General features: G+C 41.2%; 2 protein-coding genes across 2 annotated transcripts; one reads left to right on the forward strand and one right to left on the reverse strand.

The window, feature by feature from the left end:
• Positions 1–1,599: 1,599 nt before the first annotated feature.
• Positions 1,600–3,642, reverse strand: LOC106431163 (plastocyanin). Its single transcript, XM_013871971.3, has one exon. The coding sequence runs from the start codon at positions 2,246–2,248 to the stop codon at positions 1,751–1,753; it is 498 nt and encodes a 165-aa protein (XP_013727425.1). The 5' UTR covers positions 2,249–3,642; the 3' UTR covers positions 1,600–1,750.
• A 19,540-nt stretch (positions 3,643–23,182) lies between these two features.
• LOC111203390 (mitochondrial import inner membrane translocase subunit TIM17-1-like) lies at positions 23,183–24,018 on the forward strand. Its single transcript, XM_022697198.2, has one exon. It carries the CDS (start codon positions 23,183–23,185, stop codon positions 23,801–23,803), a length of 621 nt encoding a protein of 206 aa, XP_022552919.1. The 3' UTR covers positions 23,804–24,018.
• Positions 24,019–24,071: the final 53 nt, after the last annotated feature.

Genomic DNA, 24,071 nt, shown 5'->3' on the forward strand with positions numbered 1-24,071 from the left:
AAAGGATAATGAAAAAGACATAAGTAACAGCTATCAAATACCTGTACAAGTTGATTGTGCACAGCATCATGGCAAAATAACGTCCGCACTTCAGACAAGAAGCCCTTGATCTCTGTTTCTTCCAGTTCATCCACACGATTCATGGCAAAGATACGAGTTTCACCGATGAAGCTAACTACAAGGAATGTGTCCGATGCTTCATCAACTGAAGATTTCAAAATCAAAACTAACAATCACAGTGAATTACACTACAATTCAATTCCAAAAACCAACACAGAATCTGCATCAATGTAACAATCCAATACCAAAAACTCCTTAAATCGAGAATCATAAGCTTAGACAACCAATTGTACATACGAGTCATTCTCGACCGTAATCAATTTACACACCAAAATCCTAAAACTAATCGATATAAGAAGCATAATCAAAGTTCGAAATCGGGTGAAGAAACAACCTTTGTTGAGCTATATGACGAGCTTCTTTCCGGCGGAAGGATTGTGGAGGCCGTTTTTGGCTTTCGTCATCGGCGTTTGAGTGGAAGAGAAGAAGGAGAAGAAGGAGGAGAATGCATGTCCCATTCCTCACTGACCATCCTCAAGGATCTCCTCAGAATCGTCGGAGAAGATGAAGGCTTGGAGATTAGAGGAGAAAGTGAAAAAAAAATTTGCGACGAAGGAGAGGAGAGAGACATTAATGATAGGTCGAATAAGGACACGCCACGTAAAGGATGCTTAACACTTCTACAACTGCCTAAATTAACACCGGTTCTGCAGTGTTTAATGCTTTTTGATTTATTTTTTTTTTCATTTTTTTTTAGAACCTCCCTAAACACCCACCGATGGAGGTGGTTTAAGCAGCTATACTATACAACAAGTAAGCTTCTTTTTGGTGAAAAAACTTTTCAACCTCAGACATTAGTTTCCTTGTTACATGCAAGTGCAATGCAATGTTATACAAAGATGTTGTGCTTAGGCAAACAATAGCTATTAGCTTAGTTCTTACATGTTGTAATTGGAGTTGTATACACTATTATTATTTGGTTTATAATTGTTTTAATAGGATTTATACCTAGTAATATAGATGACTTATTCTAACTAATTTTACACATGTTAAATTTAAACATGTAGCAGGTTTGACAAAAAAAAAAAAGATTTAAACATGTAGCAGATGGGGCGGTTTATATTTTACATATGAGTTATAACTTATAAGTGAGTTTGCATGATGTTATAACCAAGTCCATGCATGATAAAACTATAGGTTTAAATTTGTTATGTAAATTGATTCTTACATGCCGTAGCTCGGCTTATACATGTCTCAACTGAATCTATACGTAGTAAATAAACATCTTGCACTTTAAACAATTCAATTCATATGTGCTATGGTTTGATTGTGCATGGTACAAATGGATGCATGCATGTCTACGCTATCTATCTGAACTCAAAACCTGTTTGGGACAAAAGCTCCACAACTTTCGATTCATATAACACCAACTCCATATCTTTAGCATTTATTTTTCCAACTTAGTTTATCATAATCTTAAAAAGCTTCAGAGCCAGACATAAATCTACAAGTAATTTATAAACCAAGACAAACCATTCATGGATGGAACCAGTACTCTCATTATAACAAATCAATGTCCATTTGATTCCAACACTCTTTAGAAGTACAAAACACCTTATGTAAGCAAGACTGAAAGAAAAGCCTCTACTCGGATCAGAGACACTCTTCCGCTTTTACACTCACAATTTTATTAGTTAACGGTGACTTTACCGACCATACCAGCACCCTGATGCGGCGCACAGTAGAAGCTGTAAGTCCCAGGCTCAGTCAAAGCAACCTCGTACGTCTCTCCAGCAGCGTTGAGTAGATCTTGCTCGTCCATGGAGATCTTGCTCGCTTCAACACCACTTGGGATCTCGTCCTCATCGAACACGACGTTGTGTGGGAATCCAGCGTTGTTCTTGAACACAATCTTCTCTCCTTTCGCTATTGTGAACTCGTTGGGAACGAAAGCCAACGCTCCATCTCCTGATCCCAAGAGAACATCAATGGCCATAGCGTTTCCAGCCAAAGCGATGGAAGCTGCAGCCGCAACGACAGCGACTCCGAAGTCCTTTAGAGATGACTTCACGGTGAGGTTCCGTGATGTTGTGGTGGGGAGTCTGACGACGGCGGAGGTTTTGGAGATGGTGGATTTTAGGCCGGTGAACGATGGGATTGCGACGGTGGCTGAGGTTACTGAAGCCATGATGAAGATTCTTGGTTTATCTTAGTGAAAGTTTTTTTCGTGTGTGTTATCCTTTGGTATTGAGGATTGTGTGACTTGTGAGTTTTATGAGTGAGCGAGAGAATGAGATAGAGCAATGAGTGGCTCTGGGAGCAAACTCCATAGAAAGGAGTTATCTGTAGATACGCGTTTTCATTGGTTGGTTTTAGATTCTGTCTGGTGAAGTGGCAGAGTGTTTGTCATATGTTTTTTTTGTGTGTCTGAATGGATAACAGGATAAGCCTATTAATAAATAGACATATTCATTTCGTGACATGTCCCGAATTTTATCTTGTATTTTTAACTTCTTTCAAATAATTCGCAAGGATGTTTAGTTTAGTTTAACGGAAACAAGAAGAAGTAATATTTTTTATTTAATTTTTTTAAAAACAACTTTATCTAAAATACTTGTTTAGAAGTTGATTGTTTTTTTTACCGCGTTTAGAAGTTAATTCATAGCTGAAGTACCATTTGGAACTTACTTCTTATTCAAATTAGTGAAAATTTTGAAAGTTATTTTAGCTTTTCAAAATTTTAAAGCCATTTCTGAAAATTCAAATATTTTTATTAAAAAAGATATCCGAGAGGCAACCCTTTTTTTTTTAATCTGAGAGGCAACCTTATGTACAAAAATAAGATATTAACTTAAAAAATGATTGAAGGATAATATGTTATAAAAAGACGATCTCAGGGAATAAGAGGTCGCAGCAAGTCGGAGAGGAGAAAGAGTTCTCGGCTCTGAAGTACACTACCGGCAAGAGAGAATAAGAACAAATAATCGTACCACAGAATCACAGACTCTTAAAGTTACCTGATTCCTCTTCTTTGTAAGGATGCAGAGAGTATATGAGGTTGTCAAATAGTCAAAGGCTTGGGTTTTTTTTTCTAATGTCGTCGGGGCTGGTCTGGTTTATATGTTTGTACATGGGTCCTTTATGCAGTACAAATGGCACTAAGCTGTAGTACACAATGATTATTAGAAACCTGTGTAGTACACGAAGTTTAACCCGAGTTATGGATGAGCTAAAAAATATTTTGTTTACTATCAGTTTGTTTTTTTGTCTATTTCTTAGAAAAATTATATGATTATTTCACTATAAATTAATTTTCATAAAAATCTATTTGTTTAACAATTTTTATTGTTTGTTTATTTTGATTATTATAATAATTAAGGTGTTAGGAGAGAATTAGGGAAATAACAAAAAAAATTAAAATTAAAAAACTAATCATGGGTTAGAGAGATATATAAACAAAAAGGAAGACAGAGATAGGGAAGAATGGTGAGTTTTTTAATTTTATTTTTGCAATGGTTATAGGGTCAAATTTCTCTTATTATAAACCTAATAATAGGTTGAATATGAAATTGGATATAAAAATAGAATATTTTGTAAGTTCGATGGATTAAGTAAAAATCTAATTTATGTGAAGAGATATGAAGATTGTTGGACATCTTTATACGACTAATTTGCTGAATAAAATTTTGATTTATGTTAAGAATATAAAGATCATTGGACATTATTTATAAGTCCAAGAACAACCTCATCGGAGTTTCTTGCTCCTAGGTTTTTCAAATACATGTATGTGTATGTATATTATATACACATACATGTATTTTAAGAACCTAGGAACAAGAAATCTCCAATAATATTGATCTTAATAGTTCTGTTCTTGAGAAATTATAATTTTGGGTGATGGTGTCTATTTTTCCATTACAGAAATTAAAAGATTAGATTTTCTCTTTTTCCTACTTTGTTGTCACCTTGCAAAGTTACATTCATGCATAATACTTAATAGTAAAAAAAAACCTTCCCGTCTAAAGAAATAAACCAAGGTAAATGAGAATAATGAATAAATTTTTATTTTATTTAATTATATTTTTCATTCTATGTTCAACTTCAAATAAACTGTAGAAATTTGACTCTCAATCAAGAAAAGACAGAAAAATGGGAGTAAAGTAGAATAATAATCTTCCTTTTTCATGATTGGTAGAAAAAAAGTAACTGAGAATAAATTATCTCATGTGTGTTTTTTTTTTATGTAAATGCGTAGTCTTAGTGCAAATACTGCCAGTGTAAAGTTTGATTAACCTGGTCAGATATTTTATCTGTTTCTGACTGAATAATGCTATGGAGTTTTTATACAAATTAAAAATGATTAAGTTTATTTTAATTTCACTGTTTTCTCTCACTAAAACATGCTCCCTCCGTTCCACAAATATAGATTTTTTAGTACTTTCACACATATTAAAAAAACACATTAAACTATCACATGTATTTTAAGAACTTAGAAACAAGAAACCCCTGATAAAGTTGCTCTGATAAACTGAGTAAGATGATATATTATGATTTTGGCCCCTTGATGAAAATAGCTTGGGCTTTAAAGAAAATGTTGTGTTCAAATTAACTAAGTTAAGCCAACTTAGTGAGTAAGTCAGACACTACAAGAAAACAGCAAGGATACTGAGGGAAAAAATCGTCGGAATTTCGTCGGAATAACGTTATTCCGACGACATACCGACGAAACAAGTCCTCGGAAATAATTCCTCGGAATTTCTTCTTTCCTCGGAAATCCCTCGGAATTTTCCGACGGAATTCCGAGGAAACAAATTTCCGAGGAAATTCCGAGGATCACTAGTTTGTCGGAAATCTCCTCGGAATATACCGAGGGAGAACTTCGTCGGGATATTTCCTCGGAAGTTCATCGATCGATGCGTTTTTGGACATATATCCATCGATCGATCGGAATATACCGAGGAACAGGTCCCTCGGTATATTCCTAGGAAAGGTGTCCCTCGGTATATTCCGAGGAAGATGTCCCTCGGTATATTCTGAACGTTTTTTTATAAACAGATCGATCGATGGATTTATGTCCAAAAACGCAACGATCGATCGAGTAAAAAATATAATTAATTTCCTCGGAATGTAAAAAATATTAATTTTTTTAAAAAAATAAAATTTTTGAAATTTAAATTCGAAAATATAAAATTAAAATTAAAATTGAAATCATATTAATTAATATTCAAAGTTTCACAAATAAAAATAAAACATTCCGAGTTTTTGGAAGAAAAAAAAAACTACGGGTCTGGTACGTCCGGAAACACCTCGTTCGGGTACATCCTCTGCATCATCTCCATCATTTGCTGGTTCAGCCTCCTCTGTGCCTCATAGCCCGCCTGTTGAGCCGCCATCTGGGTCTCCAACAAAGATATGCGATCATCCTTGTCCTTCAACTGAGCCGTAAGTACTTCTGAATCAACAAAGGGCGGTGGTGCAGAAGAAGGAGGAAGAGGAACTAGGCCTGTTCAATATGGTAAAACCGAACCGTACCGAACCGAAATAGACAATATGGTTTGGTTTTGGTATATACCATATAAACCGAATGGATATAATTTTATAAAAACCGTAGGATTTGGATATGGTTTGGAATATAACCGATTAAACCGAATAAACCGAACAAAACCGATTAAAAGTAGAAACATGTAAATATGTATCTATTTTATAACAATACATGAAAATCTATTAGTTATATAAGTTAAATTTGTGTTAATAACTATTACCATAATGTTATAGTTATAAAGAACCTCATATAATTTGTAAAACACTTGAACTATAATTAAATAACAATACATCGCAATTCAGACATCTTATTTTCTAAGTTTTTTTTTTATCTTTTTGCTTTATTTTAGTATTCACTAAATTAATATGAAGATGAAAAATATGATGAAAAAATAATTAATGGAAAATTTTCACAACTTTTTTCTTATCTATAAACAAACAGAGTTTCGTGTTCAATCGAAAAAACATGACTTTAATTAACACCAAATATGAAAGAGTGAAAAAACTTTTCTTTCATGTTTCTGTTTTGTTTCATACTTTTATTTTCAAAATTTCAGGCTCTGATTTAAATTATAGATTTGATGATTTTATTTGAAGGTAGAAGCATTTTTACGTTTTTGTTCATTTATTTGAACATATAATATATTTTTAATAAATGATTGTGTTGACAATATGACTCTAAAATTCATTTTATATGATCTCAAACTAAATAATTATGTTTTTTGGTATAAAACCGAATAAATCGAAAACCGGCGGTATATAAACCGAACCGAACCGAACCGAAGTAAATATGGATTTAGAGTGGTAATTATATTTTACTAACCGAAATACCGAAAACCGAAAAAAACCGAACCGAAACCGAACCGATATCCGGATTGAACAGCCCTAGGAGGAACCGACCGGGTGCGACGACCCAAACCGACCAAACGTCCCTTCTTCTTTGGAACCGACTGAATAGAAAATAGCCAAATTTACAAATTTAAACCAAGAAATAAATGAATTGAACTTTTAAAAAAAGAACGTACGGATTCAACGATTTCGTTGATTCGAAACCGGGACAAGTTGGTCGAAGCCGTCGAAGCGTCATCCTCGGTTTGAAGCTGAGACACTTCGTCTACCACCTGAGTTTGGATTTTTTAAAAAAATCCCAAATAATTTAATCACAAAAAAAGATTTATAGATATTAAAAATATTTAATAAATATATAAAAATAGTTCAAATAAACAAAAAATAGTTTTAATAAATAAAAAATAGTTTAATAATTACAAAAAATAGTTTTAATAATAAATATATATATTAAAAATGTTTTTAAATCCCAAATAATAGTTTTTAATCACAAAAAAAGTTTTATAGATATTAAAAATGTTTTGTAAAATCCAAAAAATCTAATTTATATACAAAAAGGATTTTGTAAAATCCAAAAAATCGAATTTATATAGAAAAATCGTTTTGTAAAATACAAAAATCGATTTTATATACAAAAATCGATTTTATAAATACAAAAAAAGTAAAAAAATTATAAAAAAATTCTAAATCAATTCAACAAAACAAATTATTCAACCAAATCACAATTATAAACCTATTATATAACCAAATCACAATCCTAACCAATCACCCTAACAAAAATCTATCTAAACTACACAAAAACCTAACAAATAGAACCTAAGAGAGTGGGATAGGATCCTTACATGATTTGTGTAAGAGAAGGGGGAGATCGCCGGAGATATCGTCGAATTTCAGGGGGAAATCGCCGGAGAGAAGAGAGGAGTCGCGCAGAGGAAGAAGAAAGGGCTCGTGGTTATAAAACCTAGGGTCCGACGGACATTATCTGTCGGAATTCTAATTTCAATTTTCGCGAAATATTTGCCCGGTAAAATGAAAATATTCCGAGGAAATTCCGACGGATAGTAAAATATCCGTCGGAATTTCCTCGGAATATTCCGAGGAAATACTGAGGAACTAGTGTTTGGAGTTTCAAAACATCATTTTTTTTGCCGTATTTCATTTCTTATGCAATTGTAATGCATACCATTGAGGATTCTTTGTATATATGAGCATAAACCATGAAATAACAAATTTCAAAACTAATTGAAAGTATTCCCTTTACCGTTCATTAAAAGGTATAAGTGTTTCTCTTATGTTGTGGGATTTCGTTCATACAATCGGAAAAGTGTTAATTATACGGTAAGGAACAAATTTTTGACTTCATAATGAACGTAAGACACTTAATAAGGGTTATATAGGTGTTATTCAAACCGCAAAACGTTGTTTTCGGTTTAAAAACCCTATTTCCTCGGAATTTCCTCGGATTATTCCGAGGGAATTCCTAGGAAACCCTCTTCTTCCTCGGAATTCCGTCGGAATATTCCGAGAAAATTCCGAGGAACTAGTGTTTGGGGTTTCAATACGTCAATTTTTTTTATAAACGGATCGATCGATGTATATATATCCAAAAACGCATCGATCGATCACTAAGATGGACCAAAGCGTAACAATGTGATCGATCGATTAGATTATCCCATCGATCGATCGAGAATCTCAAGCGTTCCTCGGAATGTCCTCGGAAAATCTCGTACGTTTTTTTATAAACGGATCGATCGATGTATATATATCCAAAAACGCATCGATCGATCACTAAGATGGACCAAAGCGTAACGATGTGATTGATCGATTAGATTATCCCATCGATCGATCGAGAATCTCAAGCGTTCCTCGGAATGTCCTCGGAAAATCTCGTACGTTTTTTTATAAACGGATCGATCGATGTATATATATCCAAAAACGCATCGATAGATCACTAAGATGGACCAAAGCGTAACAATGTGATCGATCGATTAGATTATCCCATCGATGGATCGAACAAAATCTCGGGAGCCTTTATTTAAACGCATCGATCGATCCGTATTTGTACAAAAACGCATTGATCGATGCGTGTGCGGGAAACATAATTATAAGGCAAAACTCAAACTTTTTGGATCAAAACCTCAGAACTCTCATCCCCTCCGATTTCCCCTATAATTCGACCTCCCCCCCTTTTTCTCTCTCTATAATCATCCGATTTGAACAATTTTGGGCTCTATTCCCCTTGATTTTTCGAGCTCTACCTGATTCCTACACTCGTTTTCACCCTAAGACAGGTATACTCCGCGAATCTCCACATTCTGAAATCATGTTCTTGAGCAATTTTTTGGGTTTTGTGAATTTCTTATTTCCGTGTTGATTCATTGATCAAATATGCATGAAACAGATGTTTAAACATGGAATAGAACACAATTGTCTGTGATCAACGAGTTTGGAACAGGATTTGAGATGATTTAGGGATTGAGAATTTTTTTCAATTTGTTTTTTTTATCACAACTCGATTTCGCCTTTAATTTTCATGTTGATTTGAGTTCTTAATTGATTATAACCATGTTGAGAGCAATGATTCTATTTTGTAGAGAATGAAGCGCACGAAAACATCAGCAAAGAAGAACACACAAGAAGAGGGTTCGTCTCAGCGAGAGAAGCAAAGGCCAAAGAAGTGGGATAAGTCTGATACCACCCACTACAACAACATGAAGAAGGTAGCCGTTCCGGCTACACAACTAGCATGTCCTGAGACGATGACAATATTGGAAATCAAATCAGACATTGAAGGGCTGTTCCAGAACATGGGTCTAGGCCAACTATGCAACCTCAACGAACCCACTTATCCGGAGTTGGTACGCCAGTTCATAGCATCCGTATACGTCAGCCATCCCGATGATAGCCATCAGGAAGGTTTTCTGGCATTCGTAGTGCAGAAAGTATATTTTGAGGTATCTTTCACAGACCTCTGCGGACTATTTGGATTGAGTGCAGGGGAGAGGACATCTGGTCTTTATTGGACTTCAGAGCTGTTAAACTTTTGGGAAACGATTGGCACAAGGGTTTATAGATCTTCTCAGGCAAAGGAGTCACTTATCCGGAGCCCAGTACTAAGATATGCCACACGCCTCATTGGCTCATTGCTATACGGGACAACCACAGCCGCATCAGTCACGCAATGGGAGTTGTGCCTCCTGTACCAAGGTGTGAGGCATTTGCTACCGGCATTTGGAAACTCTACATTCCCACCTGCTACTGCCTTCAACATGGGAGCGATGCTGGCCGCAAACTTAGCAGGATACAAGGGGAAAGTAACCAAATCCAAGAGCAGTGCATGTGGATTTGGTGCAGTGATTACTCGGATCCTTACACATGTGGGTGTAGACTGCGAGAACCATCAGGTAGCACTGGACAGATCTAACAACATTGCTTGGAACTACCTGGATGTCATTTCTCTAGTAAGTAAGGAGTTCATAGCTGGTCCCCACTCGAGGATCGATCGGGATAGTCCTTACGTCTACGTATTCCAGGACCGAGCGAAGAAAACACTCTACTGCCACCTGCCTCAGATCGGCCTGACTGCTCTACTTTCAGAGGCTGCAGTTGAGTGCCTACCCCCTGCTACCGCACTAGTAGACAAGCCATCCTTCTTCACGCCAAAATATCAGACCAAAGGCAAGGCCGTGGTTGATGAAGAAGGAGAAGATGAGGCTGCACAAGCAATTCCAGATGATTCACAACCCCATCAGCTACTCCCATCAGACTCCAGCCAGTACAAGCTGCAAGAGCTTCCACCAAACGCCACTTCGCGCCAGCAGCAACATTGGAGAGATCAGAGTATAAAGACAAACAACGACATGCTACACAAGATCTGGGCTGCCATTTTATGTATCAGGCCGTGTCGTTGCCAAAAGAATGATGTAGTTCATCGGGACAACTCTCCATCCAGCTCTGGTTCGGGTTCGAGTGGTACACACAGGGTAAGAAAGAGGTCCAAGAGACCCAAAGATGCAGGAGCATCTAGAGCAGGAGACGAGGAGTAGGAGCTATCACCGGCCAGTATTGCCATTTGATTTCCGACCGTGCTATTTTATTTTCTTTTCTGTTCTAACGTTTTATGGTCTTATTTTCTGTTAATTTTGAACTTAGTTTTTTTTTTATTTTTTTTCTTAATTATGAGTTCGTATTTCTTTTACATGGTTTCTTCGTTTTATTTGGTTGTGTTTTGAGTAGTTTTTAATTCGTATTCAGCTTTGCCTTGCTAGATAAACCAAATAACTAATATACGAGGAAAGAGGTTATATCAAGTGTTCCTCGGAATTTCCTCGGTATTTCTTAAAAAAAAAAAAAAATCAATGGTAGTCTGTTTCCGAGTCATCATCACCAGATGAATCTGAATCTGGATCTTGGTGAAACTCTCCAATCACTGGTTCATCCTCTACGTGAACGACGGCTTCCTCTCCGAAGTCGGTTAAATCGACTACAAGGCCAACTCCAGCTAAATCTTCTGCTGCACTTAAGTTGCCGGATGTGCTTGGTTGTAGTGGGTCTTCCAGCTCAGAACTTCCCTGAACTCGGCCTCTCGGGTTGAGTCTTGTAACAGTAACCCATGGATCATCTCTGTTCCTTACCCAGAGGTACTTGATATAAAAAACCTGTAACATTTAGAAAAATTATAAATTAATACACATGATGATGAATCATTCTGAATAATTAACATTTAATTACCTGATCGGCCTGAGAAGCAAGAATGAAAGGATCATAATATTGCAGCTTTCGCCTCGAATTTACTGATGTAACACCAAATGCATCTGTTCTCACACCTCGATCTGGAGTGTTGTCGTGCCAATCACAATAGAAAACAGTACAGCGCAATCCAACCATGCCCAAATACTTGATTTCCAAAATCTCATGTATGTGTCCGTAGTATACATCATCTCCTGATGCAGAACAAACGCCAGCATCATAAGTCGTACTCGAACGTCTCCTCTTCTGAGTTGTGAATGCATATCCTCGAGTACAAAATCTCGGATATGACTTCACAACAAAGTTTGGTCCAACGACCATCTCACGTATCCAATCGTCAAATGTTTCACCTCTGGCCAAACCAGCAGACACCTATTAATAGCACATATATATATGTTATATTAATAAATGTGAATTAGTATAAATATGTGATAAAATATATTTTAATTTGTTTAAAGCACTCACATAAGTAAACATCCATCCAGTAAATTCTCTCTGCTTCATTTCTTCTAGTTCGTCCTCTGTGGCGTATCTATACTCGAACCGCTTTTCTGCCATGAAAATCCTGTATATGATGACAATAATGTAATTAATTAAGATTTAAATTTCAACTTGTTAAAATAAAAATTTGTAACCTCTCATATTGAAGAACGTCTTCGCAGTTGGTGAGCAAATATGTTTGCAAATGACTGCGCTCCTGCTCAGTAAGTCGACGGTCCTTTGGTTTTCCGCTAAGTCGTCCAACGTCTGTGAAAATGTCTGGAACCGTAACATGATATGTTGCCCGTTCGCCTCTATCATCATGCCGAGCAGGTTTTCTGTTTTTGGTCTGAACTTCTGCTGGAAAGTAGTACTCGGCAAAGTTTGAAGTTTCTTCATTGATCATCTGTGCGACTATAAAACCTTCCACCCTACTTAAATTTTTCACCATCTTCTTCAAATGGAACATATACCGCTCATACAGATACATCCATCTATACTGCACAGGACCACCAAGTTCCAATTCTCTTGCCAGGTGAATAACAAGATGCTCCATAACATCAAAAAATGAGGGAGGAAATATCTTCTCAAGGTTGCACTGAATCACGGCTATGTTAGTCTTCAAATTTTCAATACCTTCAAGAGTCACTGATCTCGTGCATAAATCGCGGAAGAAACCACTTATCCCTGCAATTGCTTCATGAACATTTCGTGGTAATAGTTCCTTGAAGGCGAACGGAAGGAGGCGCTGCATCATTACATGGCAATCGTGGCTTTTCAAGCCAGTAAACTTTCCTTCCTTTCTGTCGATACAGTTACGCAAATTTGATGCGTAACCGTCTGGAAATTCCACATCGTTTGAAATCCAATCAAAGAACGCATCTTTTCCCTCTGCATCAAGTCGGTATATGGGAAAAGGAGCCCTACCATTCTCATCAACATGAAGTTCTGAACGAGCACATATATCGACTAAATCCAGTCTTGACTTCAAATTATCCTTTGTTTTACCTTGAACATTAAGGATCGTGTTCATGAGATTGTCAAAAAAGTTCTTCTCAATATGCATGACATCTAAATTATGCCTTAGCAGATGATCCTCCCAGTATGGCAGATCCCAGAAAATACTTTTTTTGTGCCAGTTATGTAGTTCTCCAACAGCATCTACCGGAAAACGCTCATGTCCACCGACGTCTGGCGTCCTTTCTGCACCAAAATCTCTTAGTTGTATCTTCAAATCTTTCCCACAAATTTCCGGAGGTGGACTGTCAAACACCCTCTTGTTCTTCGTAAACAAATTCCTACTCCTACGATATGGATGATCAGGTGGTAGGAATCTCCTGTGACAGTCAAACCAACACGTTTTCCTTCCGTGTTTTAGTTGGAAAGCATCAGTGTTATCTTGACAATATGGACATGATAGCCTTCCATGCGTTGTCCATCCAGACAACATACCATATGCTGGAAAATCACTTATTGTCCACATTAGTACTGCCCGCATTTGAAAGTTTTCTTTACACGAAACATCGTATGTTTCAGCACCTTGAGCCCATAGTTGTTGCAACTCATATATTAGTGGCTGAAGAAACACATCAAGTGATCTCTTAGGATGCTCTGGTCCGGGAACGAGAATCGAGAGAAACAAAAACTCTCGTCGCAAGCACAAGTTTGGGGGTAGGTTGTATGGTGTAAGAATGACGGGCCATAGAGAATACTGTCTTCCACTCTTGCCAAACGGACTGAAACCATCAGTACATAATCCAAGGTAGACATTTCTTCTCTCATACGCAAAGTCGGGATACTTTGATTGGAAATGCTTCCACGCTTTTGCATCTGAAGGATGTCTGATCTCACCATCTGTTGAGTGCTCCGCATGCCATCTCATTGGTTGCGCTGTGCGTTCAGACAGATACAACCTCTGCAACCTTTCCGTCAAAGGTAAATACCACATCCTTTTATATGGCACTGGAACTCTTCCACTCGTATCTTTATAACGAGGCTTTCCACAAAATTTGCATGTAACCCGCTGTTCATCCGCCCTCCAATAAATCATGCAGTTGTCGCTGCATACATCTATTACCTGATACGATAAACCAAGACCAGCTACGAGTTTCTGAACCTCGTAGTATGAACCAGGAGCTACATTATCCTCGGGTAGAATACCTTTTACAAAATCAGCAATCGCATCCACACAGTCTTCAGCCAAATTATAATCTGTTTTAATGCCCATCAATCTTGTAGCAGATGATAAAGCTGAATGACCATCTCTGCAACCTTCGTACAATGGTTGCTTTCCAGCATCCAACATATCATAAAATCTCCTAGCTTGTGCATTGGGTAAATCTTCCCCTCTAAAATGATCATTTACCATCTGCTCAGTACCTACACCATAATCTACATCCGTTCTAATTGGTTCTTCTAATCTAACCGCTGGCTGAGGTTCGCTAGTACTACCATGTTCATAATCAGTTTCCCCATGATGATACCAAATTTTGTAACTTCGTGTAAACCCACTCAAATATAGATGAGTCCAAACATCCCACTCTTTAATAACCTTTCTATTTTTACAATTAGAGCAAGGACATCTTAACATACCTGTTTTTGCTTCCGGTTGTCGGTGAACTAACCCCATGAATTCGGTTATACCTCGTTGGTATTCTTCCGTAAGCAATCTCGTGTTCGGATCCAAATGAGGTCGATCGATCCAAGAACGAAAATAATTTGAAGAAGACATATTTTTTATGAATCAAATTCGTGTGTAAATAGAGTAAGAGGGAGGATGAAGATATGGAGTGAATGAAGAGGAAAAGGAGTGCTTGTATTTATAGTTTAAATCCTGCCGACAGACCGAGGAAATTCCGACATAATTCCGACGGAAAAGGCTAGTTCGTCGGAATTTCCTCTGAATTTTGTAAAATCCCCCAACGGCTCTCCAACGGCTATAATATTTCCTCGGAACTCATCAGTTTTTTCCGAGGAACACATTTTTCCTCGGAATTTCCTCGGAATATTCCGACGGATTGATATTTCCTCGGAATTCCGTCGGTATATTCCGAGGAAATTCCGAGGAAACCCAATTTTGTGTTTCCTCGGAATTTCCTCGGAAATTCCTCGGGATATTCCGAGGATTTCATTTTCCGTCGGAATGTCCGTCAGAATACCGCTGTTTTCTTGTAGTGAGACCAATTTGGTAATCAAACTTAACCAACTTGATGACCAAGGTAATTTTCACTATAAATAAAATTATAATATCTTCACAAAAGCACATCTCACAAACGTACAACAATATGTTTTTTCACAATCAAAACTTTTTAGATCTTCTTTTAATGTAAGTGTCTCAATAGTATATTGTAATAATAAAAATCGTAGATTTTGTTTTGGGATTGTGAAACAGTTTCATCATGGTTATATTTTGGGATTCAAAATTCGCATAGAACCATTACATGTTACAATGATTTATTAAATTAAGAAAATAGATCAAATCTCAGTTCCGTGAATTCGTCTATTTCCTTTAACATTTCTATACCTATTATTATCGTGTGTTTTTTTTTTCTGTTTCGTGAATTTCAATCATGATTTTTATGGTTCTACATAAGCATGAAAGATAATTTATTATTTGAGTGTAAAATTCTAATAGATTAAGGTTCGAAAATTTTCATTTTCGCAATACTTTTTTTCGTGTGAATCATATCATCACATTGTTTTATTATTGAATACGATTTACAAAGTCAAATGTTTTTAGCTTTTCTGTACAACGTTCAGCTAACTAACAACAACAACAACAAGAGCTGGCATTCTTTTATTCACAAACAGTATGAATTAAACAAACGGATTATTCAGGAAATGAGATTATTTTTTTTTTCTTTTTTGCTTTTCAAATATTAAAGCAACGAATCCTTTTTTTGTTGGGTTAGCCGCATGTTTTCTCGGTGCTGTAAGTCATGTAGAGGAAACCATCTGTGTAACGGCCTTGGCCCGATGAACCTTATCAAATGCTTTACCCCAAACCTTTTCGTTCAAAAACTCTTATTAAAACTCAAATTGTCTTACATAAAACCAAACTCAACAAAACTGAAATGTCGAATAAAAACTTAAGAAGAAATGGTTGAAAGAAAGGAGTCATAAATGAAAGACTCGAGAAAACACTTGCACCATACGGACATCTACTTCCGCTCCCTCTCGGCCCTACCTGTAAAAAGAGGGGTGAGTACATAATACTCAGTGAGGGTAGGTTCTAGGAACCCACGAGCTCAACTCAGGAAGAGCAAACAATCACAAGTCATGAGCTAATAAGGTCTATTACACAGAAACCTATACTACCCGACATGAACTAAAGACCCTACAATGCACATCCTTTTCATCTTTTCGTCCTTTTCATCAGTGGGTAGCCCCAACTAGGCTTCTACCCCATATTCTTGTGGATTGGCCACATCTCCTATGGGTGCTTCCATATTCTTGTGGATTGGCCACATCTCTTATGGATACCTAGCGTGGACTACTACCCCACATACTTTCCTTAGACTCTCTATATGATCCCTTATTCGTACTTATTCTTACATCTTTCACTTATCATTCACAACACGTCTCAACACCTTATCATCATATTCTTGACCACCCTAACATGCCTACGTTCTTATCACTTCAACACGTATTATCGTCTAGACAAGATCAATCACATATCACATCACATATACACACAATATCTAGAACTGATTAACAAAGGACTAAGTCCCATTGGTTACTCAACATGAGGCAAGTTCACAACCAAGTCCTCACCTTAGCTTTTTGCAGAAGTAGATCTGGATCTAGGTTTGGGGAACAGTCACTTCTCGAGATCTGATTTGAGAATCGGATTCACACAAGAGAGAGATGGGTTTAGAATCTGTCATTTTCCAATGACTTAGAGCTAGAGATCTTGGTTTTACCTTTAGGGTTCAGATCTCAGTTGCTTGCACGAAACTGAATCAAGGAGGCGGCGGCTAGGAGCTCGGTTGCGGCGGCTAGGGCTTCGCGGGCGGCTGGCGGCTGGCTTCGCCGGAGATGGAGCGGCGGCGGCGGGGTTCTGCTCAGGCAGGGCTTCGCTTGCTGTCTCTCTTGTGGCTGAACCCTAGGGAAACTTCTCCTTTTATAAGCAATGGGAGGGGTTATGTCTAGGGTTTCTTCTCCTTGGGCCTCCTGCACTTGAGTTTCCTTTTGGGCCTGGCCCGGGATGTTACAATTCTCCCCCACTAGAAAAGGATTCGTCCCCAAATTCTGGACCTCCTCCTGGTCCCGTTCCGCGTTTCCAAAAATCCCGGGGTAGTTAACCTTCAAATGCGACTCATGTTCCCACACATCCTCGTGGATTCCATCCCTCTCCCAACGTACGAGAACCATCTTTTCCTTTCGTCCCCGGTTATTTACTTCCTTTTCCTCCACAATCTTTATGGGTTTGCTAACCAAGGTCAAGTTACGTTGCGCATCCGTAGGCGGGTGCGGCAAGATCAGCTCAGGCTCCCTTACAACCTTTCGTAGCACGGAGATGTGAAACACGTCATGGAAATCTGATAGTTCCGGCGGTAGGACCAGCCGATACGCGACTGCACCAATCCTCTCCTTTATCACGTATGGGCCCATGTATCTGGGTCTCAACTTTTTCAACTTTCGGTTTGGGTCATTCCCTCGAGAGGTTCTCATTTTCAAGTACACCTCATCCCCTACTGCAAACTCTAGTTTCTTCCGGTGTTTGTCGGCGTAACTCTTCTGGCGATCGTGTGCTGTTTTCAATCTGTCTCTGAGGAGTTCTACTTGCTTGATCGTTTCTCCAACTAGTTCGGGGGTCATATCTCGTTCCTCCCCCACTTCGGTCCAACATAAGGGGGTCCTACAGGGTCGCCCATACAATGCTTCATACGGGGACATTTCAATGCTCGCATGGTAGCTGTTGTTATATGAGAACTCCACCAATGGTAGATATTCGCTCCATTTACCTCCCCATTCCAAAACACTCGCCCTCAACATATCTTCAAGTGTTTGGATGGTCCTCTCGGATTGTCCATCCGTCTGTGGGTGATACGCGGTGCTAAGGCGAACCTTGGTTCCCAACGCTCTTTGAAACGCCTGCCAGAAAGTTGAGGTAAACTTCGGGTCCCGGTCGGATACTATGCTTACCGGTACCCCATGCAACTTCACTATGGTGTTCAGGTACTCTCGAGCTAAGTCCTCAGTCTTATCGGTGGTTCGTATAGGTAGGAAATGAGCCGTCTTTGTCAGGCGGTCTACTATCACCCATATAGCATCCTTGTTTCTCGTGGTCCGTGGTAGCCCCGTGACGAAATCCATTGTCACCATATCCCATTTCCATTGTGGTAAGGGTAACTCCTGCAGCAGTCCTCCTGGAACTCCGCGCTCCGCCTTAACCAGCTGACAGGTCTGACACCGGGCTATCCACAAGGCGACATCTCTCTTCATTCCTTCCCAGTGATAGTACCGCTTCAGATCTTGGTACATTTTTGTCCGTCCCGGGTGAATTGCGAACCGTGATTGATGAGCCTGTGCCAGTAATTCGTCCTCAAGTTCCCTCCCTGTGGTACGCACACTCGGCCTTTAAACAGGATAGTACCAGTCCCAGCCGTACGGTACCCGCTCACCTCCTTGTCGACCATCCCTTGGAGTGTGGAGTCTGTTTCCTGGGCCTTACTGATTCGACTCAGTAGGTCAGCTTGTTCCACAACCTCTAACCCGGCGCCCTCCTCGTTCACGGTCGTCGCACAGAGGTGTAGTTTCGTTAAGGCCGTGGCGAGTTCCTGAGTTTCCTTTGCTCCGGAGATGTCTGATTTCCTTCGGCTTAAGGCATCTGCCACCACGTTTGCCTTCCCGGGGTGGTAATCGATGACCAGGTCGTAATCTGCTAGCAGTTCCATCCACCTGCGCTGCCGTAGGTTCAAGTCTCCTTGAGTGAACACATATTTCAAACTCTGGTGGTCCGTGAAAATTTGCACCTTTTCTCCGTATAGATACGATCTCCAGATTTTTAATGCGAATACCACTGCTGCTAACTCTAAATCATGTGTCGGGTAATTAGACTCGTGTTTCCGCAGTTGTCTAGACGCGTAGGCGATCACTCTTCCTTCCTGCATGAGTACGCATCCCACTCCGACCCCGGAGGCGTCGGTGTAGACCACAAATGGCACCCCCGGTCTAGGTAGGACTAGTACTGGGGCCTAGTCAGCATGTCCTTTAGTTGTTTGAATCCCTCCTCGCACGCCTCTGTCCATTCGAACCTAACCTCCTTGCCCGTAAGGCGAGTGAGTGGCCTGGCTATTGTGGCGAACCCTAAAACGTACTTACGGTAGTATCCTGCCAACCCGAGGAAACTTCGTACTTCTGTTGCGTTACTTGGTGTTGGCCATTTTGTGATCACGGTGATCTTCTCGGGGTCCACCGCTATCCCTGTTTTGGAGAGCACATGTCCTAGGAACCCAATCTTACGTTGCCAGAAACTACACTTGCTAAGCTTAGCATATAACCCCTGCTCCCTTAACTTATCCAGCACGATACTCAAATGGCGTCTGTGGTCCTCCAGGCTCTTGGAGTAAATTAAGATATCGTCGATGAAAACAATCACACACTGGTCCAGTTAATCTCTGAAAATGTCATTCATTAGCCCCATGAAAGCTGCCGGCGCGTTCGTCAGCCCAAAGGGCATTACTACGAATTCGTAGTGTCCGTACCGGGTACGAAAAGCTGTCTTCCTAATATCTCCTTCGTGAATAGGGATTTGGTGATAACCTGAAGCAAGGTCGATCTTTGAGAACCAGGTGGCTCCCTCCAGCTGATCCATAAGTTCGTCTATACAGGGTAGGGGGTACTTATTTTTAACGGTCACCTTGTTCAATCCCGGTAGTCGATGCACAGTTGAAGGCTCCCATCCTTCTTCTTTACAAAGAGTACCGGTGCCCCCCAAGGCGAGCTACTCGGACGTATGAATCCCTTTTCCACTAGTTCTTCCAGTTGTTTCTTCAGTTCAGCCATCTCTACAGGCGCCAAACGGTAGGGGGCCCTGGAAACCGGTGCGGTTCCGGGTTCTAGCTCAATCGTAAAAGCATTATTTCGTTGAGGTGGGGGTCCGCGTAATGGTTCAAACACATCTGCATACTCTGCTGCTACTGGGATATTTCCCAGATCTGGCGTTTCGGTCTCACCCACCATTTCAATAGTGGCTAAAAAGGCTTCTCCTCCTTTCCGGATTGCTTCTTCAGCATGGGCCATCGACACCACAGTTATTCCGGTCCTAGTTCTCATTCCTCTGTACACGATTTGCCTCCCATCAAGCGGAATCCTAACGCATGCTTTGGCACACTCGACCACGGCTCTGTGTTGTGCTAGCCAATCCATTCCCAAGATCACCTCGTAACGCCCCAGTTCTAACTCCAGCAGGTCTCCGGGTAAATTCACTCCTGCGAGGATCACCGGTACTTCTTCATATCTTCCCCTCGTGGCCATTTTCTCTGTTCCTGCCGTCTCGATCCCGTCACCATGGGGTTGAAGTTCCCCTTAAAGTCCCACTCACGCGTAAGTCTAGGGCTTACAAAACTGTGAGTTGCCCCGGTGTCGAAGAGAGTGAACGCTGTCACTCCTCCGACCGCGACAGACCCCGCGATTGGTTCGGCTCCTTCGCGACCCTCGACGGCGTACGCTCTTGGCCCTGCGGCTTGCCCTCTCTGCTGTTGGGGTTGCGCCCCCTTCCGCGTTTCCTCTTTGGAGTGTTGGGCACTCCCACGCCTGATGTCCCTCCTGGCCGCAGCGGTGACAGCGCCTGCGTTGGGCCTGTCTCTCCTTCGGGCAATCCCTCGCCATATGGCCGCGCTCGCCGCAGGCGAAGCATGCTCCTGCTCTGCACTCCCCCGCATGGAATCGTCCACACCTTTCACATGCGGGCCTTAACGGGGCAGGCTCAGCCGCGGGCAGTGCATCCCGGGGCCGTTTGGCACCCCGGTTCTGGGAGTTCTGGTTCTGTTTTCGTTCTTCCTCGAGCCCTGATTCCTGTTCTGCGGCTTTCTCAATCAGCTCATGGACATCACGATATTCCCTCACGTTGCAGCTATTCCTCAGTTCCACTCTCATGCCTTTGAGGAAATGGCGGATTAAGTCGTGATCACTCAGGTAGTGACCCGCAAATCTCCGAAGTCGGTTGAACTCGTCTCCGTAGTCTCGTGCATTCCTTGACCCCTGACGGATGTCCTGAAACTTGCTTTCCATCGCGTCCATGGCTTCTAAGGGGAAGTACTTCCCATTGAATGCTTCCAGGAAATCATCCCAGGTCAGTCGTATCCCGTGTGACCATTCGACCACTTCGTCCCACCACACTAGTGCGTCGTCCTTAAGATAGTGAGCAGCCAGGTCCCTACGGAACTCCGGTGGGCACCTTGCAGAAGCGAAGTTCCTCTCGAGTTGACGTCTCCAGTTATCCGCGACAATTGCGTCGGCCTTTCCATTGAAAAACTCCGTCTGCATACTCTTCATGTGTCTCAGCATGTCCCAGTAGTTGGGGCCTGGGGCGTGCACCACCGCAGGCGCTGCCGGGGGTGGTGGCGGTGGTGGCGGATTCTGGGCCGCCCCAGGTGGTATGGGGTTGTCCCCCGCCTCTGCGGCGGCTTCACCATTGGGCAATTGACCCCCATAGGCGTCACGGTATCTTTGCAATTCCGCCAGGAGCGCTGCATTCACCACGTTCGGCATTTCCACTGGGTTCCCATTCTCGGGTGCGCCCTCTCTTCGGCTTTCTGCCTCGCTGGAGGCTTGAGACGCAGACCTGGTGACCCGTCGTGTCGCTCTCGGGATGGCCGCAACTGGCCTTGTAACTCTTGCATTCTTGGGAGGCATTCTGTTGACAAGTGAAGGAGTATTAGCTACGGTTCTACTCGTATTCTATTGTCCACCGAGTGAGCTAGGAGTTCCGTCCGAGTGGTGCATTTTTTTTTTTTTTTTTTTAAAACTCTTTTTTGAAACACTTAGAAAAACGTTCGGAAGAAGTCCTTTTGAAACCCTTTTTTTTTTTTTTCCTACTTCTACCCGACCCTGCCCTTCCCACCCGGGACAGCACCGGGTGGGTTTAACCTGGCTCTGATACCAATTGTAACGGCCTTGGCCCGATGAAACTTATCAAATGCTTTACCCCAAACCTTTTCGTTCAAAAACTCTTATTAAAACTCAAATTGTCTTACATAAAGCCAAACTCAACAAAACTGAAATGTCGAATAAAAACTTAAGAAGAAATGGTTGAAAGAAAGGAGTCATAAATGAAAGACTCGAGAAAGCACTTGCACCATACGGACATCTACTCCCGCTCCCTCTCGGCCCTACCTATAAAAAGAGGGGTGAGTACATAATACTCAGTGAAGGTAGGTTCTAGGAACCCACGAGCTCAACTCAGGAAGAGCAAACAATCACAAGTCATGAGCTAATAAGGTCTATTACACAGAAACCCATACTACCCGACATGAACTAAAGACCCTACAATGCACATCCTTTTCATCTTTTCGTCCTTTTCATCAGTGGGTAGCCCCAACTAGGCTTCTACCCCATATTCTTGTGGATTGGCCACATCTCCTATGGGTGCTTCCATATTCTTTCGGATTGGCCACATCTCCTATGGATACCTAGCGTGGACTACTACCCCACATACTTTCCTTAGACTCTCTATATGATCCCTTATTCGTACTTATTCTTACATCTTTCACTTATCATTCACAACACGTCTCAACACCTTATCATCATATTCTTGACCACCCAAACATGCCTACGTTCTTATCACTTCAACACGTACTATCGTCTAGACAAGATCAATCACATATCACATCACACATGCACACAATATCTAGAACTGATTAACAAAGGACTAAGTCCCATTGGTTACTCAACATGAGGCAAGTTCACAGCCAAGTCCTCACCTTAGTTTTTTGCAGAAGTAGATCTGGATCTAGGTTTGGGGAACAGTCACTTCTCGAGATCTGATTTGAGAATCGGATTCACACAAGAGAGAGATGGGTTTAGAATCTGTCATTTTCCAATGACTTAGAGCTAGAGATCTTAGTTTTACCTTTAGGGTTCAGATCTCAGTTGCTTGCACGAAACTGAATCAAGGAGGCGGCGGCTAGGAGCTCGGTTGCGGCGGCTAAGGCTTCGCGGGCGGCTGGCGGTTGGCTTCGCCGGAGATGGAGCGGCGGCGGCTTGAGGCGGAGGCGGCGGCGGGGTTCTGCTCAGGCAGGGCTTCGCTTGCTGTCTCTCTTGTGGCTGAACCCTAGGGAAACTTCTCCTTTTATAAGCAATGAGAGGGGTTATGTCTAGGGTTTCTTCTCCTTGGGCCTCCTGCACTTGAGTTTTCTTTTGGACCGGGCCCGGGATGTTACAATCTGCTTCCTTGAAAGTATTGTACAAAGAGTGCATCATCGCCAGGGTTTAATGGTTCTATTCTACTTTTTTCTTCATACAGTTGTAAACGTCAAGAAAAGAAAAGAAGCGAAACCAAATGGGAACTCCAGAGAATACAAGAGAACCATGCCCCGACCGGATCTTAGATGATATTGGCGATGCGTTCGGCATGGGTATTGCCGGAGGATCCGTCTTTTACATGATCAAAGGAATCTACAATTCTCCCTCCGGCGCTCGTCTCTCCGGCGGCGCTGAGTATGTACGTATGAACGCCCCGAGAGTCGGAGGAATCTGGGCCGTATGGGGTGGTGTGTTCTCGACCTTGGACTGCGCCATGGTGTACGCTAGACAGATGGAAGATCCATGGAACTCCATCTTTGCCGGGGCCGCCACCGGAGGCCTTTTATCGCTGCGTCAAGGTTTCCGCGCGACTGGTAAGGCGGCTTTGGTGGGAGGTGCCCTGTTAACTCTCTTACAAGGAGTACAGATCGCTTTGGACAAACTCGCGAGTGCTGCGCAGCACGAGCAGGCTTCCATGGGTGATGCGGCCTCCTTACCACCTGCTCAGGTTTATGAGACTTCTTCTGCTCCGGAGGCAGGTTCGGGGTCTTGGTATGGAGGTTTGTTTGGGAGTGGGAAAAAAGAGGAGTCTGAGGATAAGTCAGGGAGCAAGACTCGGGTTCTTGAGAGCTGTGATGCGCCTCCCGTCTCAACTTAGGAGCTTAACTAATTTGTGTGGAAAATAAAATTGAGTAAACATAAATTTCATTGTGTGAGATGGTATTTAAGAGGAAACGGTGTATGATTTGTTTTTGTGTCGTGCGGTAAGGTAAAAAAAGTCAAATCTCGATTCCTTAAATTCATCTATTTTTTTTTTTACTATTTTTTTATTATATTTGTTATAATCTTTTCTAGGCCTGGACATAAAATCCGGAACCCGAAATCCGAACCGAACCCGAACCGAAAAATCCGACCCGTTATCCGAC

This window comes from Brassica napus, chromosome C8 (assembly GCF_020379485.1).
Source record: "Brassica napus cultivar Da-Ae chromosome C8, Da-Ae, whole genome shotgun sequence".
Taxonomy (NCBI): Eukaryota; Viridiplantae; Streptophyta; class Magnoliopsida; order Brassicales; family Brassicaceae; genus Brassica; species Brassica napus.

Coding starts and splice junctions, on each gene's coding strand:
- LOC111203390 (XM_022697198.2), top strand. CDS start 23,183: ATGGGAACTCCAGAGAATACAAGAGAACCATGCCCCGACCGGATCTTA.
- LOC106431163 (XM_013871971.3), bottom strand. CDS start 2,248: ATGGCTTCAGTAACCTCAGCCACCGTCGCAATCCCATCGTTCACCGGC.